The 20,030-nt window shown below is 34.9% G+C and overlaps 1 protein-coding gene across 14 annotated transcripts in view; it reads left to right on the top strand.

Moving 5' to 3' along the window:
* AFDN (afadin, adherens junction formation factor) overlaps positions 1-20,030 on the top strand; it is a 167,702-nt gene that overhangs the window by 33,957 nt on the left and 113,715 nt on the right. For 10 of the 14 annotated variants that reach the window (XR_005214095.1, XM_037817580.1, XM_037817579.1 and 7 more), the window contains exons 2-3: positions 12,174-12,369; positions 17,336-17,451. Coding sequence is in view for 13 of the 14 variants with exons in the window: in XM_037817580.1 (XP_037673508.1) it covers positions 12,174-12,369; positions 17,336-17,451 (312 nt within the window). In the remaining variant the exon portion in view is untranslated. The remainder of the gene's footprint in view (positions 1-12,173; positions 12,370-17,335; positions 17,452-20,030) is intronic. The other 4 variants (XM_037817591.1, XM_037817586.1, XM_037817584.1 and 1 more) reach the window with 1 other exon arrangement.

Genomic DNA, 20,030 nt, shown 5'->3' with positions numbered 1-20,030 from the left:
CAGGCTGAATACAAAACTACTAAAAAAACATTTGGCTAATTTGTTAATTAGGAATTTCTTTAAGTCTTATATGTCATTTAATAGTTTTATCAGTCAAATATATTGAGTTTTATGTTTGAGGGAAATTTAGGTGTGTATAAAGAACAATTTGTAAGCTTTTGTAAACATTTTATAAAATTGTAATATTTTTATTTTTGTATATGATGGCATATATTTATATTTTAGCAAATTTTTCAGAAAAATGTTTATAATACAGTGAAAATTTTAAAAGCAGTGTATAATCTGATTATTTATACTCACACTGCTAAAAGCTGAATTTAATACTATTCATAGAAATATTAGTTTTGATTAAGATACAACACGGAAGAGGAAAATCAGTTTTGAGGTTGGAAAGTATGTAATCCCATTCATAGGAACCAATATGGTTCATTAAATACAGTGATATAATTTTGTGTGTGTAAGAGAGAGAGATAGGGTTACCAGGTTTGTAGATCACAGAAGTTCATTAGCCATAATATATCTGGAATTCAACAAAGCCTTTCATTATATTCTTGTGTTTAAGGGCTGAATGCAAGTACATTTAAATGAATTAGGAACCTGTTGACTAGCTGTGCTCAAATGATGTTGTTTAATAGATTAGCCCCAAGCTGGAGAAATGTTATTATTTTGTAGACTAACATGTGAAAGACTCAAGAGTTTTAATTGTATAGGAATTGCATGTGAATCAACAATATCAGGTAGTCACCCCAAATCATCAATTACAGTACAATATATAGAATTAGTAGTGTTTTTGCTGCTGATCAGGCTACGTCTGGATTCTGTATTCAATTCTGGAAACTGTTCCAGGCTAGAAGGATGAACCCGAGTGTGTTCAAAAGAGAAGTGCACAAAATGGTGAGTGGATCTGGAAGGAGAACAGGAAGGAGAACAGTGGAAGGAACTCGAATTAAAATGTCAGTCTGAAGAGGTACTAGACTTTTTCTGAATCTATGGTTCTCAACCGAGGATGATTTTGTCCCTCAGAGGGCATATGCAAATGTTTGGACATATTTTTGGTTGTCACACCTTGGGGGACATGCTACTGGCATCTAATATGTAGAAGTGGGTGATGTTGCTAAACATACTGCAGGAAGTTACTTTTCTCAGTGTAATACTTCCTAGCCACCTGCTTGCTCCTAGGTTGCATTTCAGCTCCTCTCTCAGTTCCTGTGCGCAGCTGCAGCTAGCTATGAGCTCCTTCTGTCTGAGATTTATAGGGCTCCAATGAACTAATCAGGGCCCATGCTGAATAGACAGGCCACACCTCCGTGGAAGTTACCTAATCAGAGTTATCACCTACAGTTGTGTGGGTCACATCTCCATGGAAACAACCTAATCCAAAGGTTCCAACGTAATTGACACTAATACGTCAGCCCACACAAAATGGCATCAAAGAACATGGCATTTGGAGGACATAATACATCCAAACCGGCACACCACCCAAGCTGTACTATGAAAAAATCTATTACTTGGTTGCATAGTGAGTTCCCCATCAGTGCAGTTCTTTCAGGAGTTCTTGGTTTGTGAACATGAATGGGAAAAAGGAATTTCCTCTCTATTTTAAATAAATAAATTTCTATTAACTGAAATTTAACATTTTCTTCAATTATGAGTTTATACTCATATCTACTTCAAAATTAGAATTGTGTGAGCCAACTCTGTAGCTGTTATTTAATGTTAATAGGGAAGTACTTATATTATAGGTCAGGTTTTTAAAAACATTTTAATAATTTTATATTAATATACTTATTCCCTATGTAACCTTTTGTGTTTGATTTTATGCATTTAAAATTTTTATTCTGAGAGATTCATAGGCTTCACCAGACTTGCAAAATGTCAATGGTAAAAGTCGGTTATGATCCTTGGATTAGTTAGATGGTGTTTAGAGTTGTTTGTATATATATCTGTACATTTATACAAATACAGTATTTAGAGAATGACTGTTATTTACAATTGAAGTATAAACATAATCTTCAGTCACAAATGTGATAATTGCTCTTTCCCATGTGGGTTTAATGTATTATTCTTTAATTGATTGTGTTTCAGATCCCCAGTGCATGTGGTAATTATTCAAATGTCAAGATTTCAAATTTGTGAGAGTTTTGTGGGGAAAACCTTTATTTTTTGGTCCCCCATAAGGCTGGCTATAGGTTTGGGTAGATTTCTAATTCCAGTAGAGTCTAGTAGCAAAGCACTGATTTAATGCTTTTTTGAAGGTAAACACGGTTATGGCTCAAGAATGTTGAGGTGCTTTGAACAGATGATTGTTAGGTAGATAATGTCTGCAGTTATAACTGAGGTATTTTACAAAAATATGTTGACTTTTTGGTTTTCACAGCAGGCTGTCTTTTCTGGCAGAGAATTATTTTATTTATAATGCTTAGGTATTTGGATACTGTATGGATTTTTGTTAGAGTTCATGAAAAGGAAGATCTGCTGTTCTCTCTTTCTTTCTGTATTTCATTAGTTTTGTAGTCCAGAAAACTTTTGCTTTTCACCTGAAAGATGACCTTTTCTCATTTTCAGATGTTAGAGGTACAGTAGTTGGTTCCCACCACACATGTGTGTATTGTCATGTGTTAGAGATTGTGCTTTTATTTTCATACAAAAACAGTTTATTGGATTCATTTGGTTATGAAGGTAAAATGTATTTAGCTTATTAGGTTTGCTTTAAAGTGGCTCTGTTTTTTTTTTTTTTTCAGTACTAAGAGAGTGATGATTGCAGATTTTGCTATGTAATTATATTGAAGGTCTTAATTTCTCTGTTGAGTTTGTACTTATGTAACTTATTTTACTTTACTCATTATTTTACAAACAGTATGAAATCTGTTACTTGCTTAAATGGGATTAGAGTTTTTCTAGGAGGGCTGATTTGGAATATTTAAACTTGATATCATTTATTGCTTTAAACATTTTCATTCTTTCCCAAAAGTTGTTTAAATGTTAATTTTACAGATCCACAATCTTATTCACGATGAAAAAATCCAAAAAGCTCTGAAAACTGATTTTTTTTTTTCCCCAAGTTTGGTGCAAAAATTCATTTGGTGACAATCCCTGTCTTGAATTGACATAATGCTATTTATAGTCTTTATTCATAGTTTACTGCACAAATATTGTGTTTGCATATGGGTGCTATTCCAGATACTTTGGGGGGTGTTTCCTATTATACTATGTGTGTGCTGTATTACCTTCATACAATTTAAAACTTAGGATTTGGCTTCAAGGATTTCACATCAGGGACTCAAATAATGTTGTATTTTACTTTGTCCTTCTACATACATTTAATTTTCCAGGTCTTTCTAATTGTTCCTTTCAAGAACATTTATTTTTATGACTGTTAAACCACTGGCTCTCAAGATTGCTCTAAAAGTGGGTAATCTGTAATTCAGGTGAATTTTTTATTAGGTGAATTTATAGAAAAATAGCAATATATTTAAATTTGATTTGTGACAAGAATTGATTGGGATTGTGTCAACTCTCAAACTTAGGTTAGGCAAATCTATTACATGAATGGAGGAAGTGACTGTTGTACTGTGGAATTTAAAATTACAGTATTTGCACGTGTATCCACAAAAAAATGAGAGGTGGAACTAAGCATAATTCCTGTTTCTGAATTTTGTTTGCTAGTTGTTACTAGTTTATACATTTTTGTTTGCAAATACTCATTATACAAGAATGGTCTGGGATTGCAGAAAAAGATGAGTTAAAAATCTTAAAATTCAGAATTCTGAACTTTAAATCACTACCAAATACTTATGTCACCTAAATTAAATTTTAATGGAAAACCCTTCAGATGATTTACTATTGAACATTTTTGTTTTTGTTTTGTTAAAATTAAAATGAAAGTGCTTTAAGTGAAATATTGTCAGTTGACTGCCATTGAAACTTACATTTGTCAGCTAATTATGAAGCTAATATTTAAATATAAAAATGCATAGTCACATATAAGTTTCCAGAGCAGCTTTTAACTGACTGAGTTTAGTTAATATAAGCAGTAGATAAACTTGCTTATGTTTATTTGTTTATTGATTTATTGAAAGTGTATTGCTTAGCTTTTTGAAGATTTGTTGTTGTATATGTTTGTGTGTGAGTTATGTACTGAGAGTGGATTTTGAGGGATTGAATATTGAATAAAATTGCAGTGGAATGTGTTCCTTCCCTAAGGTCTTTTCCTATCTTTATGTATAAAGTTAGTGTATAAAGTTCAGTTTCCTTTTTATCCAATTTAAAAGACAGCTAGTAGGTGGGTTAAGGAAGATGTAGTCATCCTAAAATTATACCCTTAACCCATGCATTTTAAATTATTAGTTCACCTTAATTCATTTTATGTAGTGAAAAGGAAATGGCTTTGCTAAAATTTCAAATACCAAGTGCCGGTTTTTAGAGATGGAAATGGAAAACCTGGAAACTGAAGGGACTTCCTGAAGACAGCCACCTTTAAACAATCAAGAATTCCTGGTGTGGCTGAGAGGCTTTCATACCCCGTGGATTCTGGTGTTATTTTTGTGTAACAAAAATCTTTTTCCGTAGCAGCTGTAGTATTGAGCTGGGGAGAACAGTGCTTGAATGCAGCTTCTAGAGACCCAGTTCTAACCTCTTACTCTGTCTTCATTTAGATGTTCTCTCTTCATTTAGATTGACTAAAGGTTAACCTGTTTCCTTTGTTGGGAGCTCTGTGGAGATGGTGCTGCATTTGTAACAATAGTTGCTTTTTATTTCATTTGCTGATAATTGCTTGGTTAGCCAGGTGAAGAGAAGTAGCTAGAGATACATTGGAAATAAGTAGAAAGTTATCCATGAAGGGAGCTCAACTAAATATCTGAGCAAGTGAAAATTCAAATATTAGAGCTGAAAGGTACCTCAAGAAATCATCCAATTACAGTAAATGTTTCCTTCCTTAAGGCAGGTAAGAGTGTCATGGCACTATGTTACTGATTAAGCAGCTGAGGCCAGAACAGTGTTCAGTGTCTTGCTTATGATCACACAATTACTAATTTTTTGAACTAGTCATGTCTGGAGTACTTACTTCTTCCTTCTAATTAAGTGCATGACAATAGGTTCTTGGTTTTATAGAAAAGCAGTATGTATCTTGGGTTCCTGACCCTGTCATCCCTGGTCCTCCACCAAGTTTAAATTGCAATGAAATTGAGAGGCTTTTTTGTTTGTTTGTTTTAGTCTTAATAACTTCCTTCTTAATGCCTCACATTACTGAAATACCTCCTTGCCCCTTTTCATGTAATCGTAATATTAAGGGGTGTCATGGGGGGGAATACAGAGGTGATGGCTTCAAAAACCGTTCACAGATGTGGCCAGTTACCAGTCTCCCGGCCTGAGTTCTGTAAGGTGGGAGGAGTGGTCATTGGAGTGGCCAGGTGGCTGTCACTTCTAAGCCAGTTTTCTCAAGTCTGGGCTAGCTGCTGCTGCGGCTGCTGGGAAGCCCACCTCCATGTGCTGCCTCTGCTTTCAGAACCCCCCACTGCTTGGGCAGTAACTTGTATTCCATTTCTGTATTCTCAGCTAATCTGATCCTTATGACTCATCTATGACAATCCTGGTCTCAGTCAGTCAGTCACATAATCTTGTGTACATCCTGAGTGTAAATAATTTATTTTAAAGTAATTTTTATTATTAAGATAATATAGGTATAAAAGTTTTTGAAACTGTATAGAAGAGAAGGGGTATAAAGTCAAAATTAAGACTGCTTTTCTTCCTTCCCTGGTGACTACTTTTAAGCTTTATCTATAAACAACATACACACAAAGATGTTTCAACTCTTTGAAAATCATAGTGCATCCTTTCTGTTTGTTGGTTTGTTTTTTTTTTACTTTATCTACCCAGTATTTCTGTATCAGCACATTTAGATCTGCCTCATTCTTTTTAATTCCTGGGTATGATGTCTCTTTATTACCATTCTTTTAAAATCATCTCCCTGATGGGAGAGAAATGGATAGACATTTAGGCTATTTTTTTAATATTTGGTACTGCTGTGAGCATCCTTGTATATTATGTCTTTTGCACATGTGCATGTATAGGGTAAATTCTTCCTAGTTGTGGTTTACTGGGTCAGAGCATCTGTACATTTGCTGAGTTGCTCTGAAATGATTGTATGCCAGCTTACATTCTCACCCACAGGGTAGCACTGCCCTGTGGAAGAATATGCTATTATTCTTATTTTTTAATAGGAAAACCAAGACTCAGAGAAGTTAAGCTAAACTGAGATTTGAGTTCGGGCCAAACTGGAGAGCTAAAATCCTTAACCTATATAGTAGATTTCTGAAAAGATAGTTCATTATCAAGCAAATTCATTTATTTAATTTTTACAGAAAACTCTTACGCAGTTTGGGGAGTCAGACAGTAATAACGCAATGTAATAAATATTATCGGAGAGAAAACCAGTTCATAGGAGCTCAGGTATTCCTAATCCCATGGGACTGAGACTGTGAAGAAAGGGTTAGGTTAGGAAAAAGTTCCCTTGGAAATGAATACAGTGGAAAGAGTGTTAGTCTGGTGAAGATATTTTATCTTAATTTTTTTAAGCTTTCAGAAGTGTTATTTGTCTTATAAAATTTTAGAGAATGAAATGCAGATAATTTTAAAGAGTATTCTTGAAGTACTAGCTTTTAAAAAAGTTTTCATTCAAGTAAGATTCTAAAAACTCCATACTCAGATATTTCTTCATTCTTTACCTGAAACTTTTAACACTTAAATGTTAACATTGTTTTTAACAGAATTGGGTCACATGGCTATAGTCCAGTGGATTGTTTTGTGCACTACTAATTTGTGTGTACGCATATGTGTGTTTGTTGAAGGCACAGCAGTTTTATTTTTCTTTTCCTTTTTCACACTTGGCACATATTTTGGGGGTACAAGCATTAGAAATAAACTGTGTTTGTAGATAAAAGTGGTCAGTTCTGTCAGCTGCTGTTTCTTCCATGGAGAATTGAAATGGTAATTATCTGAAAAAAGTTAGTATTGTTTTGCTACAGGCTGGGAAATGAATTTCAAATAAATGCTGAATGAGGTGAGAAGAAAAGTGAATTGAGCATGGTTGACCTGTTTAAGTTTTAGAATGAATGGTTCTGATGAGCTTAAGCAAAAAGTGGTTTGGGGTTGCCCTGGTGAGTTTCTACTAGTTTGGATAAGAATGCCGATTGGTTATTAGTTGTATTAATTAATGAGGTATTAAATAGATATTTAATTCTTTGTTCCTTGTGTTGGCAATGTAGCCTTCTTCTTCATCTTCTCTTCTTGACCACTGTATTCTTTCTGATAATCATTGAAAGAGTTTTGTTTCTAAGTTGTTAAATTGACCCTGTTTAGTTTTTCCATTTATTGTAATAATCATTGGTTATAATATTTCTGAGGGAAAAGTTACGTAAAGGGAAATATATAACTTTGAAGAAAATAAGGAACTTTTCCTATCAGGAAAATTAACCTTTAAAGAAAAGAAAGAATTGATTCTTATATTGTCTTTTTCTTCCTTTTGAATTAAATTATTGGACTAGCATAGTGCACTGACAGTACTGATGAAATGATTATAGCAGTTACTGTCCTGCCTGCTGCAACTAGAAATTTCTTTCTGAAAATATGCTGCTGTTAAGTAGGCACTTCATTTAGGTATTTGAGGAGCTATAATACTTTCTTTAAACATTCTTTGTTCTTGGATAATTTGCGAAATTATTAGACTGTTAACCCTGTCATTGAGATTTATTGGCTGATTATTATAAATGTAATGTTCTGTTTTCCCTATTTTTTATCAATTGAGAACTGACTACCACAGTTGAAAGAATCAGATTTTGTTATTGGAAGTTTTGACTCAAATTTGTTTTTAAGTGCAGAGCATTATATTGGACATTGAGGTGGGACCTAAAATAATGAATAAAAGAGGTTTCCTCCTCCCAGAAAAGCTTATATTCTAGTGGGGGGAGTGGAAAGGAAGAAAACTTCTGATTGCTGTGCCAATACCGTGCTAGTTGCTTTATGTCTGTATCGTTTAATCCTCAGAATAACTTCCTGTTTTCATCTTATAATTTAGGAAACAAGAGATCACATACATGTTAAATAACCTACTGAAGGAGATACAGCTATTAAGTGACAAAGTTGAAATGTAAACCCATTTCTGTCAGCTGTAAAACTCAGTTTTTCCATTGTACTTTGTGGTATACGGGACTGTAGACTAACAGTATATGAGTTTGCTTGGACAGTTGTGGAATGTGACCTGGCCTCTGGATTCCAGTGGAAGTACTCAATTTGAGCAGTAAGAATTTTAATATTTAAATACCAGTTTTGCCCAGGTATTTGATCCTGGGCAAGTCACAATTTCTTTGAGGCTCACATTTCTTCCATCCATCCATCCGTCCATCCATCCATCCATTTAGTCCTGCTGGAACTCCTCTTGTACTTGTTTTAAGGTCAAAGAAAAAAAGTAGTATCAGATATCCTTTAAGCAATGAAGTGCTTGTAGGAGAGGCAGCAGAGGTTGGTGGTTTAAGTGTTGGGGTTCTGGGGTCACCTAATGCTGAGTTGAATCTCAGCCCGACCACTTGGCTAACTGTGATTTTGGGGCTTCTTTTTCTCCCCCTGTAAAGTGGGGATGATAATAGTACTGAACTCTCATAGTTTGGGTAATTAAATGTAAAACTCTTAGTACGTGGCACGTAGTATGCTTTAGTGTATGTTGGTTATTATTTTTGTTTATTTGGTCATGACAAGTCTGTGTTTTAGGTTAAGGAACTTGATTTTTACCAGTTTTCTAAGGTTTGATGATATTCTGTGGGACTTATTTTATACCAGCCAAACTTATGAATGGCTGAATAATTGAACAGAATGTTAATCTATTAATTTATTAATATTCTAGTAACAGATATACTCAAGGCATTCTGTGTGATATCAAGATACCAGGCAAACTAAAGTAATAGTGTGGGCATTATTTAGTGCAAATGAAATCAAAGCAGAAGTAGTTCTGACAGGCTACTTTTAAATGTGCAATAGAACCTGGAAAATTCTCCTTTAGAAAACAGTGTACACCCCCACCCCCACCCACACCCATACCCACGTCCACACACCCCACAGCATCCCTTTCTGTAAACAGGAATGCTATTACTTGCTGGAGACACTGTATCTCCTTACTCCCCTTGGATTTAGTCTTTTTATCCTCCCTGTTTATCTCTTTACAGTTTCTATAAGGTCAGTAGCAGAACCATAAAAAAAATGTAGCTTTTGTTTTTACAGTTTCCTTTTTACTATAAAAGGCAGTAACTATATTAAAGGATTTAAATAAGGATGATTAAGTAGGTTATCTCCTCCTTTGGATTCTTGCCTTCATCAATTTATTTTGATTCTTTTCTTTGTATTCTTGCTCCATCTCTTCAAATCTAAGGAGAAATTAAGCTTTTATTGTTCCTTGTGCCCAGTCACAGGTGATGCTTCTTTTTCTCTTGTGACTCTTTACTATGTGGCAGTATGGAATTATTTGTTGCCAATTCTCAGAGAAACTGGAGACTCGATGTCTTTTGGAGTCCATAGGCACATCTGGCCTGTTTTGTTCTTGTCATAGATGATGTAAAACTACCCTCTTAGCAAAATGATTTAATACTATGGAGGTTAAAAACTTTCAGTTTAAACTGTTTTTTTTTATACAGGTTGAGCCTTCAAAGTAGCCAGGGAAGTTTTGCCTATTGATATTTGAGACTGTTGGATATAAACAGAAATATAAAGACAGTTTTAGAGTGATAGTGGTGAAAGTTTTAAAATCCTGGGAATAAAAATATGATTCCCATAATAAATTTATACAACTAAGTTTTTATAGTAATTTTTGTTTTCCAAAGAGCCTGTATGATACAAAGAACAGTACATATCTGCTTTCAAGGAGTATATGGAGGAGGTGGTGTAGGGATAGTGGAACCCGAAATGGAAGATACTTGAATGATTACAGATAGATGGGGCCAGTGGGGATACTAAGATATTAGAGGAATGGGGTAAAGTGCTGAGAAAATAATACACTTGAAGATATGAGAAGAGATTGTTGGAACTGTTCAATAAAAAAAAAATGCATAAAAAATGTTTAGCACAGTGCCCGGCACAAAGTTAGTACATAGTGTGTATTAGTGATTATTAATATTAATTAATACTTGTGTATGGATTTATACTTTAGGAGCATTTTTCACATACACAGTCATTTGTAAAGGTTTTGGAGTTGCAGCAGTAACATAGAGATGGAGAAGGTTTTGAAGGATGGAGACAGTTTTGAAGGATGGAGACGGTTTTGAAGGATATCTGCTTAGCTTTGTTTGCTACTTGGCCCATGCTGGAAAAGAGGCAGTTTGTATAGTTTCGGGGACCATAGCAGGATGCCTCCTAACACAGCTGCCATTTTTCTGACTCATGAAGCTTTCTTAGCACTCACCTACTTATCTACGGCCCTTTTTCATACCAGGGGCTGTGGTTAAATGGTATTTTTTCTAACATATATGCTTGCTTATCCCATGTTTTTTATTGGGGCAATAAGAAGAGAGAAGGGCACATTCACTGGTGATGCATAGTAAAAGTTCAGGGTCTAGAAATGTGCCTTATTGTTTCTGTGTTTTGGTTTGATTATCGTATTGTTTATATAGTTTTTAATCCCATTCTGATATCCCTTTTTCCCTATGTTTCTTTTTTTTTTATCTTCATTTTATTGAGATATATTCACATACCACGCAGTCATACAAAACAAATCGTACTTTCGATTGTTTACAGTACCATTACATAGTTGTACATTCATCACCTAAATCAATCCCTGACACCTTCATTAGCACACACACAAAAATAACAAGAATAATAATTAGAGTGAAAAAGAGCAATTGAAGTAAAAAAGAACACTGGGTACCTTTGTCTGTTTGTTTCCTTCCCTTATTTTTCTACTCATCCATCCATAAACTAGACAAAGTGGAGTGTGGTCCTTATGGCTTTCCCAATCCCATTGTCACCCCTCATAAGCTACATTTTTATACAACTGTCTTCGAGATTCATGGGTTCTGGGTTGTAGTTTGATAGTTTCAGGTATCTACCACCAGCTACCCCAATTCTTTGGAACCTAAAAAGGGTTGTCGAAAGTGTGCGTAAGAGTGCCCACCAGAGTGACCTCTTGGCTCGTTTTGGAATCTCTCTGCCACTGAAGCTTATTTCATTTCCTTTCACAACCCCCTTTTGGTCAAGAAGATGTTCTCCGTCCCACGATGCCGGGTCTACATTCCTCCCCGGGAGTCATATTCCACGTTGCCAGGGAGATTCACTCCCCTGGGTGTCTGATCCCACGTAGGGGGGAGGGCAGTGATTTCACCTTTCAAGTTGGCTTAGCCAGAGAGAGAGGGCCACATCTGAGCAACAAAGAGGCATTCGGGAGGAGGCCCTATGTTTCTTTAGATAAGTACTTTTTAGTTCATAATTGTCAGTGAAGAATAGTAGACTGGTAGATTGGGAAAAAAATGGAGAAAAGCTTAATTGTGAAGGGTTTTGAGGATTTCACTTTTGAGAGAGTAGAAAGCCATTGCAAAGTTTAAAGCAAAGGAGGGACGGTATCTGACTTTGTCTTCACAAGATTGTGGCTGGATTAATGCCTTTTGATGGATTAGACTTGAAGAATTGAGAGAAAGAGAGGAATCAAGGATGACTACAGTTTAGCAACTGAATCTTTAATAGTGTTATCTGCAATGAGTATGCAACTATACCTTGCACACATCTATATACAGCTATGGAGTGTGGGCTTTGAAGTTCAGTGGTTCTGATTTTTAATTCTACGTCTGCCATGTATTTGAGCAAGGTACTTAAACTTTTGAGTTTCAGTGATGAAATCTTTAAGATTTAGTAATGCATCTACTTAACTGGGTTGTTCTAAAGATATAATAATGCATGTCAAACTGTGTCTTAGCACATGCTGAAAAGGTTCAATAAATATTAACTCATCTTAAAATCAGCTCCTCTACAGCCTTTATTTTACACATATGGCAAGTAAGGCTAAGAGAAGTTGTTAATAACTGGTCCAAAGTCACATAATTAAATTTGAAGCCTAAAAAAAAATTGAATAGCCTTTTCATTACAAAAAGTGAATCTCTTCAGTGTTATCCTAAAAATTTATCATTTTTATTTTCTTGTAGGATTTGGAGTTCCATGGAGTGATGAGATTTTATTTTCAAGATAAAGCTGCTGGAAACTTTGCAACAAAATGTATTCGGGTCTCTAGTACTGCCACAACTCAAGATGTGATAGAAACCCTTGCAGAGAAATTCCGACCTGACATGCGAATGTTGTCATCTCCCAAATATTCGCTGTATGAAGTGCATGTCAGTGGAGGTTAGTGTATCTTGATAGGGTTTGTTAGAAATGTGTCTTGAAACCTGCTGCTGTACCTTGTAAATACATAGCTTCCCAAACAATCACTTGTCCAGAAAGATATTTTTTAATCATGTCATTGTTTTGCTACTTATCTCCCTCTTTCCCAAAAACTTTTGTGTGTCTGGGAAATGTTCTTACAAGTTCTTAGCGTATATTTTTGTTGGAAGGTAATGAATATGTTAATTTTACATGTGCTTATTTCTCCAAAGATAAGCATGGCATTTCATAATTAAAATTATCTTGCAAATCTGGGTGTCACATTAATGATATAGTAAGCTGCCTGCTTTTGGGGAATATTTCATGTAATTCTCATATATAGATTATAATAATTTAATTAATGATACAGTTAAATTTGATATGAATTGTCAATCTTGCTATAATATTTCTGCAGTCTAAAGCAGTACATTTTCATAATTTGGGAATAATTAGGGCCTCTTAAAGAAAGCTCTTTATATAATTAATTGGTGATTTCTCTTTGTTTTATCATTTGGAATTTTTTTAAATGTCCTATATGGTTACATCAAATGGTAATCTAGGTTGGACTGATAGAAGTGAAGAAATTTATAGAATATTTATGGGTGCATTGGAAATGTTGAGTAACCTGTAAAAAATATAAATTCTATTTTAATGCAACAAATAAAAGATTACATATAGCCACAAACCCTTTTTGGATATCTCTTAAGTTCTATCCACAAATCTTTTAAAAACATAGTTATATTTCTTTTTCTTGACTTCAAAGATACAGCTTTCTTTGTATATTTGAAATCGGACTAAAATTTTTGGAGTGTGTGGAACTTTCAGGTGTTGACCACTTTTTTCACCTAAATAGGGGATACCATAATTATTTATTACCTTTTAAGGTTATGAGGGTATCACCTACATTAATAATACCAAAAATAAATTTGACAATAGATGACATTCTCAATTTTGGATAATTTCTGAAGTTGAATTTTTTCCTTACCTTAGAATCATTGTAAATAAGTGTTAGCAAGAAAGTATCTCTCACTTCCAGCCCTTTTTCTTTCTGTACTCTTTGGTAATTTGAAGACCAAGTAAAAAGTCTTATGGAATGATACGTAAGATTGGAATTTGAGATTTAAAATTTGGATGATTTTTGCTTTTTTATAGAACTTTTTTCTCTTGAAATTATTTTTCTAGATTTGGTTTTACTTAAAAAGTAACATACGCTATTTATAAGGGGCGGAAACATTAGGAAGAGTGTAAAGAAAAAGGAGTCGTCTCCCCACCGCTCTCAAGTCACCACTGTTGGCAGTCTGGCTTTTACCCTTCCAAACCTTAATGCTTAGTGTTTTTTTCTCATCCATTCCTCAAATATGAGGAAAGCCCTAGTGCTCAAGTCCCAAACTGTTTTAGTTCACAGAGCCCTTAGTGTCTCACCATTTTTTTTAGTGGTACCCCCTAAGCCAAAAGAAATACCTAACAGTTCATTTTATTAAGTAGTTGTTTTCAGACAAGTTAATAAGTATTTATGTTCTAATAACTGGGTAAATGTTGAGGAAATTGCACACTAAAACACATAAATTTAAAAAAAAATAGTATTTTTATTTCTTTCTTGATCACAGTTCCCTACTAACGGGATGTGTGAACCTATTGGCCACTATAGTCTACCTTGGAATCAGGTTGGACTCTGACCGCTACTTCCTTTTCCTGTGCCACATTGATTTTTTGTATGGTACTTTTTTTTTTTTTTTTAAATTACTGCATCTATTGAAAATGTAACTTTGTGAAATTATGATACCAGTAAAAGGAATATAGCACAATCTAATGTTGAAACTATGGATTACCTCAGGCTAGTAAATTTATGTGGTGTCTGGTAGATGTAACTTGTTTCCCTTGAACATTTAAAATATTCCTTAGCGCCTCTGAGTTCACTAGGGGGCCCCAGCACCTGGTTTGCAAGTTGTAGCTCTAGTGGATTGAATTTCAGGCCCTAATTCAGCTCCAACTACTTTACAAACTCCACTCGTATCCTTTTTATATACTAGAATTCTTTGTATGAATTTAGTTGGAAAAATACAAAGGATTCTTCTATTTAAAATAATAACAGAAGTATAAAAACTACTAAGGTGTATTGAATTTTGGAAGTCCAAAGGTTGGGATCCAGAGTACCCTGACTATATTTTACATCTATGACTGTGTTTACATTCAGTGATTTGGCACACATGCTTTTAGACTATCTCACTCTCTTGTTTTTGCCTTACTTTTATGATTTGGGCTTAATTGTTCTTAATATTAGTTCTCTAAAAGATACTGTGAAAGATTTTGATCTAGTATAAATTTTGTAATAAGAACAACTTGATAATTTTTGTTTGTGGTAGGAATTTCAAATTTATTGATTATCACTAATTTGTTACTCCTATTTTCATTTCTCATATTTTCAGTTGATAATTCTGAAGATTAACATTACTGTTCACATATATTCACTAAAAGTTTCTCTAAGTCTATATTTAAAATTCTTCCTGCTCTTTCTTGCTTCCTTTTCCACAGTAATTCTTTAGGTGGTTTTACTGCCTCCTATTTTTACTACCTCCCTTTTAGCATATCCTGTATAAAATTACCTGGATAATTTTTGTCAATACTATTAGCAGTAGTATATCAATATCATCATAATCATCATCATCATCATCGTCAGGTTGTCACTCTCTGTTCAAACAAAACAAAACTATTGCTCATTTAAAATTTAAATTATTTACTACAGCCTTGAAAGTGCTTCATCAAGTCAAATAGATTTCCTCACTTGTATCCTTTCCTTGCCCTGTTTGAGGCTTATTCTTGCCTTTAATTGTGTTTATCTTCCTGCCTATCTTTTTGGCAGTTTTCTGGAACAACCCATACCCATCCTCTCCTTCAAGTTTTGGGTTTGTTGTATATTCTCTAGGAGTCTTTTCATTGAATAACAACCCTAAAGTGATCTTCGTTTGTTCTGCCTCAGCAGTGTTTTTGTTGTTATATATTATATGTACAGAGGAATCCTTTATCAAATGGTACTTGGTAGCTGTGAAAGGTCTCCTAAAATAAATTCACTTAAAAATGGGATCAAAATTTTATTGTTAATAGGGACAAAAAAAAAGTTCTGATAGGGACCTTATTTTGAAAATGAAGTCAACTTCATATTTAACAGAGTTGTAGTTTCTAGATGGGCTATTCATAAAGCATTCCTCCAGGATTATCTGTCTTTGTTTTCTTTTTGACTGTTGGAGCATGATCATAAAGAGTGGCATATTTTTCAGAACTTGGAACCATTATTTCCTAGAACTTCTTCTAATCCTTTAAAAATCAGATCTTTCTCCAATGAAGAACCTATGGTGTCATTATCTTTCTCAGTTTTCTCTTTAGTTATTAATTAGTCTAACAGCCTAAGCCACATTTGTCACTAGCTTAACTTATGATTGGTATAATTGTATCAACATCATGCAGTCTTGAATCTTTGCAAGATTTAAAATTTCATTTTGCAGTTAATTTGCATTGTATTTGCACTGCCATATACATTCTGATAAAAGCAAGGTGGTTAACAAGGATGTTGATTTTCAGTGGGTTGAGTTAGATGTTGGTATTAAGTGGAGGAGAGCAGCGTCTGAATAGGGAATTGATTTTATAAGTGGTTAATTCATCATTAAATATTTTCATTTTAATATAAGTTTTGCTTTTTTATTCACCCTTGTAGTTGCTGGGTCTTCAGATCTCGAGGTTCCCTATGCAGTATTAATTCAGTATTTTTGTTGCTACTGCATGTATGTTTCCATGTATTCAGTAGTAAAAGCTGACCAGAGCCCATTTCCTCACATTTAGAATTGAAGTGGAAAAATAATAGAAATACACATGAACTACAAAACAGAAGCACACATGGTTTTGTTATAAGCCTATTTCTGTAAATCAGATGATCTCATGTAACTGGAAAATAAAGGAAAAGACAGGTTTGGGGCACATCAAAACCTGTGTAAATTTGTAATGACGACTTGAACAAAAGTTGAAAATACTAGGGCACTGAATGGATTTCTCAAAAATATGGGGATTCCAGGGAATATAGCCTGACTCATGGTCCTTGCAGCCTCACTTAGCCAGCTCCAGCGTTTTTAGTCTTCTCCACCACGGCGACAGTGTCTCAGCCTGTAGGAGCCTGCAGTTCCATCCTTCTGTGTTTCCTTTTTCTTCTTAGCTGTCAGCCAGCTGTAGGCCTCTGGTAGGTGGGCAGGCTGTGTGGGAGTGCCCAGGAAATCCGTTGGTGGGGTGCCATGTTCCTGACCACTGTGCGTGGGAGGCTTCAGATGCTGAAGGGCACATCTGAGACAGTGTTAGATTTCTGACAACTAAGGAAATAAACAGTTTACCTTGAAATAGAAAAGGAGATGGTAGCTTGATGTTGGAAAGGGATTAGAAGGATTGAGGTTGGCAGTTTGTAGACAAGGATCAGATGCACAGAGATAGGAAGAAGAGGGCAATAAGCACTTCTGAGACAGAATCGCTACCAGTTCTTGGTAGCATATAATGTTAACATGATAAGAAAAATTGCATATGAATCAGTGGAACTTCTACATTATTCCTTTATTTTCCAATTGCATGAGATTATTTGATTTACAGAAATAGGCTTATAGCTAAATCATGTGTACTTTTATTTTGTAGTTCATGTGTATTTCTATTGTTTTTCCACTTAGATTCTAAATGTGAGGAAATGGGCTCTGGTCAGCTTTTAGTACTGAATACGTGGTAATATACATGCAGTAGCAACAAAAATACTGAATTAATTATTTAAACTGATTTAACATTTTAAATTACACATTTCAGTCTGTTAGTACTTAAAATAAGTTATTTTATATCTATAAAATTATATGTATGTCAAAATGTATTAGCTAGTGCTATTAAATAACCATGGCTTTCTTTTTTTTTTCCATTTCATGTTTTGAAGAAGAAAGAAGATTGGATATAGATGAGAAGCCTCTGGTTGTGCAGTTGAATTGGAACAAAGATGATCGGGAGGGCAGATTTGTCCTTAAAAATGAAAACGATGCCATTCCACCTAAGGTAAGGAGCCCTAATTTCTTGTTCTGGTATGTATTTCAGGGTCTACCCTAATTGAAAAAAACATCAGTATTTTTTGTTACAAGAGTTAGTTGTGTTTTTAGTTCTCTTCCTAAACTACTCTTTTACCATCCTTCTATAAAATTTGAAAAGTAGTATAGCTCCTTCTTGCTTTACCCTCTGTTTCATGGAATAACCCAAAATACTGCTTCTCACTTTTTCAAAGAAGAGTTATGTAAGCTTTTGTTACTGAGGAACTTAGTGATCAAATCATCAGACCTCTACTTTTCCCCAAGTTATAAAGTCAAAATTTGTTTTAATAAGTCAAAAGAGAAAATAAACCTTTAATAATCTATTTATGCGTGACTCTGAGATACTACAAAGCACATTTAAAACCTTTTTCATATTATATGTGCCAAGTTAGGAATCAATAAACATTGAGTTTCTTTGTATGGTAAAATAGAGTGATTCTAAAATTCTCAGATGGCAAGATATGTGGAATTCCTGTGCCACTGTTCTTCCCTTATGGGATATTATGAAATACTGATAGAATTTGAAAATAACTATGTATTTCTGTGCTAAGTCAATTAGTCGTTTCATTAGAATTCAATATTGACAAGTGATAGCAAATGTAAAGGTTACGAAAATTTTGAGGAAAATGTTCTATTAAATTACACACACACACAGACACACACACACACACACACCAGCAAATTGAGAAAAGACTAGCATTATTCCCTTTTGGTGCAGAAAGTTTTCATCTTGTTTGTTTGATGTCAGTGTTTCATATTTGATCATCTTGGATTTGCAAATGTATTCTTAACCTTATTTGTTACTATGTTCTAGTGACTTGTTATATTCATATCAAAAGAATATTAAGTAAAAATGGATATCCATTTTTTTTGCTGCCCATATTTTATTTCATTTTTGTGCCAAAATTTTAGCTGATGGTATTCTGCTGTAAGTATCTTTGAATGACAGTGGAAATATTAACCTTCTTTCCTCCTTTAAGTTATAAAGCAGGAGACAGTTTTCTTTCCAAATAAAATAACCATTCTTTTTTTTCTTGATTCTTTATCAGTCAGCTCTTTTAAGTTATGCATAAATAATTTGTCTCTGTGTCATCCAGTAGCAGACCATGTTTGTAGGTTAAAATATAAATTAGAATAAGCAGTTGTTGGTAGAGCCTGATTCCAACGCCGCCGCCTACACTGTTTCCCCCCTGGGAAGTCTACGCAGCCCCCTGCCCTGCAGCCACTGCCACCTCAGATCTGGCTGTATGATTAGGCCACAGTCTTCAATGACTAAGCATTCTCAGTTCTGTGGTGTTCTTGGTCACACATGTATGGAGTTTCTGAAGGTCAGTGAAGATTACTACCAGGCACAGCAAGACCTCAATGCAGATAAGTGAACTAAAGAAATTCATTACTGCTTATATTAGTCCAGGTTCTCTAGGGAAATAGAACCAGCAGGAGATATCTGTAAATGTAAGATTTTATAAAAGTGTCTCATGCAACTGTGGGGATGCACGAGTCCATATTCTACAGGGCAGGATGCACAAGTCCAAATTCCATAGGGCAGGCAGCGAGCTGGCAACTCTGATGAAGGTCTTCGATGAACTCCCCAGAAGAAGCTGGCTGGCTAAAGAAGAAATGAAAGTTCTCTCTTCTCCCCTGAAAGTCTTCAACTTATTGGATTAAATCCAACTGATTGGATTCTCTCAGTGCAGAAGACACTCTCCCTTACTTAATCGTAGATGTAATCAGCTACAGATGTAGTCACTTGACTGATGATTTAATAAATCAGCCTTCTGGTTTATTAACCAGCCACGAAATGTCCTTGCAGTTAAGGTTAGGCCAGTGCTTGCTTGCTTGACCAGACAGCTGGGCACCATCACCTGGCCAAGTTGACACATGAACCAGTCACCAATGTCCACCCTTTCTCAACTTGGCAGCTATACATATCACCGCAAACCATACTTAATCTCTAAATAGAACACAATAACAGACATATGTTTCACATAACAATACTCAGCTGTCCTGATTTAGAAATGCACTAAATCCAGAATAGGGTGCAAGTCCCTGGGTATCATTGACTCTTAAACTTGGTATCCTATAACTTAAACACTATGAAATGAACAATGCAAGTTATGTCATATGATAAGGGGATAAGATAGAGAAGAAACAAAGATACTTGCTTTATGTACAAATACACACTCATAATAAAACAGAGGAAATATTCTTACCATCACAGTCCTCATTTCTGTAACTGGTCATGTGGTCATAGTTCATATTTATGACTACCTTCTTCCACCACCAATTCCATGTTCCCTTTACTCTCAGTAAGCACTTCAGCTGGCCATGGTTCTTTGCCTGATAGGGTGACTGAAACCTTCATTCCTGAAGTTTCTGGACCATTGGTAGTCTTGCCTGGATTGGATTGTTGCAGTTTTCCATTGACTTTAATCACAGGGCATGGTAGTACTAAGAGACACCCTAGGGGATCTCCTGTATTCCAGGAAAACTCTTCTTTACCTCCATTGTGTAGCTGCATCCTGTTTCCCCTTGATAGGATCAATCATG

This window comes from Choloepus didactylus, chromosome 24 (genome assembly GCF_015220235.1).
Source record: "Choloepus didactylus isolate mChoDid1 chromosome 24, mChoDid1.pri, whole genome shotgun sequence".
NCBI classification, from domain to species: Eukaryota; Metazoa; Chordata; class Mammalia; order Pilosa; family Megalonychidae; genus Choloepus; species Choloepus didactylus.
This window is presented reverse-complemented; position numbering and strand designations above follow the sequence as displayed.